This window comes from Sinocyclocheilus anshuiensis, unplaced genomic scaffold, assembly GCF_001515605.1.
Source record: "Sinocyclocheilus anshuiensis isolate Anshui unplaced genomic scaffold, SAMN03320099.WGS_v1.1 scaffold230, whole genome shotgun sequence".
NCBI classification, from domain to species: Eukaryota; Metazoa; Chordata; class Actinopteri; order Cypriniformes; family Cyprinidae; genus Sinocyclocheilus; species Sinocyclocheilus anshuiensis.
In genome coordinates, this window is record NW_015546034.1 from 903,788 (window position 1) to 908,638 (window position 4,851).

The 4,851-nt window shown below is 37.9% G+C and overlaps 1 protein-coding gene across 1 annotated transcript; it reads right to left on the minus strand.

The window, feature by feature from the left end:
- Window positions 1-291: 291 nt before the first annotated feature.
- Window positions 292-4,528, minus strand: LOC107698828 (calmodulin). The gene is made up of 6 exons (XM_016499951.1): window positions 4,440-4,528; window positions 3,295-3,325; window positions 1,566-1,709; window positions 1,305-1,411; window positions 1,065-1,200; window positions 292-972 (listed from the first exon to the last, which is right to left on the minus strand). The coding sequence occupies exons 1-6, from the start codon at window positions 4,440-4,442 to the stop codon at window positions 944-946; spliced, it is 450 nt and encodes a 149-aa protein (XP_016355437.1). The 5' UTR covers window positions 4,443-4,528; the 3' UTR covers window positions 292-943.
- Between the last annotated feature and the right edge of the window lie 323 nt (window positions 4,529-4,851).

The window sequence follows — 4,851 nt, forward strand, 5'->3', positions numbered from 1 at the left end:
AGTTGAATACTTTAGTTTTATTCTACTCAAGCAAAAGTACCAAAATTTAATTACAGTCAAGAAAGTAGAAAAAATGTACTCAAAAATACTAAAGTATTTGTAATTAGTTACTTTCCACCTCTGCTCCAAAGTATGTAGCAATGACAAGGTAAGTGGGTAAAACCAGCATCATATTACTGGAGAGCAGACTAACAATTGTAAATGCAGTTTAATAGTAGTGACAACCAAAATACTGTTCTCTCTTTTAGATTCCATCTGAGTAGTCATTTGAAATAAAGGAAGGGGAAACCGTTTTTGGGTAAATTGTTAATTTTATTGGAAAACAAATATACAACTTGGAATGGATTCTGAAGCACGGCTGTGCCATAAGCAGTTACAAAAGAAAAGTGACTAATTAAAAAGCATAGTAAGAACAGAACAAATACAAAAAGATTAGAGTGTATGAGTACCTGGCGATAAACCCGTTAGTATTTAATTCAACGATGTTGCAATAGTGCAATGCTGAGGACTTTTCCCATTTCTATTTATACTCAGTCCATTGTCCATGCAGAGTTGCACCTCCACATAAAATCAAAAGAGAAGAAAAAAAAAGAATCATACCAAAAATAGTTGAAATGATGCCTCGCTGCGAGTCAGCTGGACCCTTGATGTCACCGCTCGTCAGGTGGGCAGGCAGACAGAGCAAAAGAAGAGGAAAAAGGGGCCTGTGCGTAGTCAGTATCTGTGCCTATACGCATCACCTGGTCCCATAACTGCTCCTTCTAACATATTGTTTACGATGACTAGGAGTTGGGGGAAGGCATGAGCACTCAAATCTTATAGTATACATGCAGATCCTTTGGACAGCAGGAGAGGATGGGGAAAAATTAAAATGAAACATTTTACAGAAATTAAAAACAAGAAAAGGCAGATAATTTTATACAAGAAATTCTGTACAAGGCCTTCACTTCGCAGTCATCATCTGTACAAATTCTGTGAAGAGAGAAAAAGGGCGATTAAGCATCACTGAGAAAAAAAAGGGCAACTCAAAATTGGTACTTAATGTTTTAAATGGACAGACTCACCTTCATAATTGACCTGACCATCTCCATCAATGTCTGCTTCTCTAATCATTTCATCCACTTCCTCATCTGTTAATTTCTCCCCCAAGTTTGTCATCACATGGCGCAGCTCAGCAGCACTGATATATCCGTTCCCGTCCTGAACAAAGAGAACAACAATCCATCCAAATTAAGTCTACGGATGTTACTAGCAAAGCCTTCATAACAGGTGAACTGAATTCAACAGTTCTTCAGGAGCCTTACCTTATCAAAGACACGGAAAGCTTCTCTGATCTCCTCCTCGCTGTCTGTGTCCTTCATCTTTCTTGCCATCATGGTCAGGAACTCAGGGAAGTCTATTGTTCCATTACCTGATTAAAGAGTAAAGTACACAGTCAGATAAGTGAATGTTTTAATTGTGTTAAAACACTTCAGGAAAATGGTTTCAAGTCATATGCAAATTGGACCCTACTTGCAAGAGTTAACATGCTGATGGCTAATGTAGCAGCAAAAACGTGTCCTCACCATCTGCATCCACCTCATTGATCATATCCTGCAGCTCCGCCTCTGTAGGGTTCTGGCCAAGGGAGCGCATGACAGTGCCCAGCTCTTTCGTGGTGATGGTGCCATCCCCATCTTTGTCAAATAGTGAGAACGCCTCTTTGAACTCTGGAAGGATAACCAGGGGAGACAGATCAGTGTTTGAGCCACATAACCACATATTCATAAACCCTCCCTCAAAAATCACATACATCAATCGCTTTTCCATTTCAGCAATAAACAAAAGGAACAGGTAAAGTACTTCTACTTTTTCATGTCAAGTTTTTTGAATAATTAATTACTTGTGGGCATTAAAATTCCACATGGCCACTTTGTAGCTCCCATCCTATGTACTTCATCTTAAACAGTTTATATTTTACAACAAGTTCCAAAACTTAAAAATTAGCATTTATTAAATAGCTGCGTGTTGCTAAGACCAGTGACAACAAACGCCTCCACAGATAAATGTCAAGGGTGACAGGATGCTGTGGAAGACACACACAAACACCCCAGAGCCATGGCACCAGCTGACCACTAGTACTAGTTTTAAGGCCTTTGAGCGAAGGCAGTTCAACCAGACCTGCAGAGCACCATTAGTTACATGCACAGACAACATGCAAAACAAATCGCTTTGCGTAGATGCCTCAAGTACCTTCTAGAGTCAATTTCAAAAGACAACATTTTATACAGCAAGTCAAGTAAGAGTCAGCACTGTCACTGATCAAATTAAATGAGGAGAATTAATCCTTGCAGGCATAGTCTGGACAAAACTATAGTGACAAGTGAGACTGCATTTCACCAGTGCATGCATCTGCCCAGAGGTCTGAGCACTAAAGGGCAATACAAACTCCTCCTTGTGCCAACACTGCCCATCGAGCAAAGCTGATGAGACAATTTGATACCTCCTGTGATGTAACGTCCAACATTACAGATGGACAACCAGCTTTCCTATTACACAAAACATGGGCCCATTCAAAATGTTTTACTAAAAACATGCAAAATAATACTTAAGCTTAAGGACATGCATCGGGCTCACTTATTAATTTTGTTTATATATGTATTATGTATTTTTTATGAAATGTTATACCATCCAAAGAAACAACACAGAATACAGAATAGTTAAAGGTTTTTTAGTAACTTCCTTTGTTTTTGTAATTTTAGTATTTTTTGTTTATATAGAGTGAATTAAGGAATATATATATATATATATATATAAAACTAAATTAAAAAAAATAATAATATATATAATATAATTAAATATTGTCCTAGCAACTAGCTAGTTTATTTTATTTGGTAACAAACAATTTCATGGCTTTATTTGTAGTTTCAGTTAACTTTAATAACCCTAATTAATATAACAATTAAAAAATGTAAAAGTAAAAATGCCTAAGCAAAAAAAAAAAAAAGTACTAATTTAACAAATTTACTTAAATTACAGTTACACTTATCTGTACAGTATCTGTTATAGCTTCTGTACAGCATCTGTTATAGTTTAGATTCACGTATTTCTCGTTAGATGCTGTAAAAGTTATGAGCCTGCACATTCAAGGAAGCAATAAACCATCAATTCACACAGATTTGACTAAGTTACAACCTTAAAAGGCAACAAAATAGCAATTATAGCAAACTGGAACAGCCAGGGTATTGCAAAATGCCATAATCCAGTGCAGAAACTCTGAAGGGGTGTGTAAGAAAAGAAAAAGCATGTCCTTACCAGCTATTTGCTCCTCTGTGAGTTGATCAGCCTGGGGATGGGAAGAGATGACAAACAACCATATTACTAAATGGTGTGGAGAACAAACTCACTAAGAATTCATAGTGTTTTGGTTCTCTGACATCAATGTCTAGCAACCTGTGCGAGACCAAACAAAGACCTCAGATTCCCTCCCTCTAAAGGTTACGACACCAGCTGAGAGAATAAAGTCCCACCATAGCGACGCTATTTAGACACTCCTAACAACAGCAGTTCATCATCCACCCACCTGGTTCGCGGTATTTGGTGAACTATTCCCTCGTGGCACTATAGATAGTCATTTTAGATAGTAATTTAACTTTTTTATTGTTATAGTAGCCCTGTGTCATAATGCTCGAGTAACCTAGTAAGAATACTGCAGGCTATTTCATAATGACCGAATCTGATCACTAACATTACGTTTTAACACGCATATACATATTAAAATCAACGGATATATGAGCAAAACAGGTGTGATACTGAACATTAATATCTTAAGATGGTTCAAGAATTAGAGTAACTGTACCCTCCACGAATTTATGCAAAAAAACACGCTACATAACAGTTTTAGTCGGTTTAACCAGCTACTTTTCTTACAGAAGCCCGTTATGGATAAAGTTAGCTTAACAAGTTAACGTTACGTTACATATGATGCTGTCCAACTTAACAACTAAACCAACCAGGATACTTTCTGTTCAAACAGAGCTTAAAGAGAAACGAATTCTACGTTTAGAAAAAAAAAAAGTACGTTAACTTTACGCTCTCAATGTGAAAACTGAAAGTGAATGGGTTCAAGCAGACCTCTGAAGTTTAGTAACTTACTTCCTTTACGTTAGCGCATAATTTCTTCGTTTTAGCCTGTGATATTAAAATCAAGCGGACTATGACAAAAAAATACAGTAAAGCCCGAAGCAATAGGAGATGCGAGGCGGTGGGTAACTTATATTCCTTCATTCAGTCCATCCACTGTAGTAGTAAATTTGGCGGCATATTTCTGTAAACGACTTAAGAAAACTCTTTTTCTGTTTCTTGACTTCTTTGCTTCCGCGCAAATATTTGTTAAGATCATATATCTTTTTTCATTAACGCATATCCATCATTTGTTATAAATATTAGCGTTCACTCACCATTCTTTCTTTTTCTCTGTCTGTCTCCCTCCGTCTCCGTGACAGATTCACAAATGGTGGTCGGAATATTGGTATAGACCCGCCTTAACGGTCGTACATAAACACCTCCCATCTTCCTGTATCCATCCGCCAACCGCACTGCATTCTGACTACCGGTGCTTCGGAAATGCCGCGATATTTGACCACAAAACTAAACTAAGCTTGAGTAAACGTGATATATGTCCTTCTTCAAAAACGATACGGTATTGTATTGGGCTATCGGCTGGTGTTGAGGCACAAGTGCAGGCGGACTATCTGACGGCGGAAGAATACTGAACGCGTTTCGGTTGTGCGGATGGCTCTGATTGGTTCGTTTGTACCTGCAATGCGTCACTCCCTGGTCACACACTGTAGAATTTGCCCGGTCATAAAT

Coding starts and splice junctions, on each gene's coding strand:
- LOC107698828 (XM_016499951.1), bottom strand. Junction 1,201..1,304: donor CTTTCCGTGTCTTTGATAAG/GTAAGGCTCCTG, acceptor CTCTTTGTTCAG/GACGGGAACGGATATATCAG. Junction 973..1,064: donor TGGTCAGGTCAATTATGAAG/GTGAGTCTGTCC, acceptor CTCTCTTCACAG/AATTTGTACAGATGATGACT.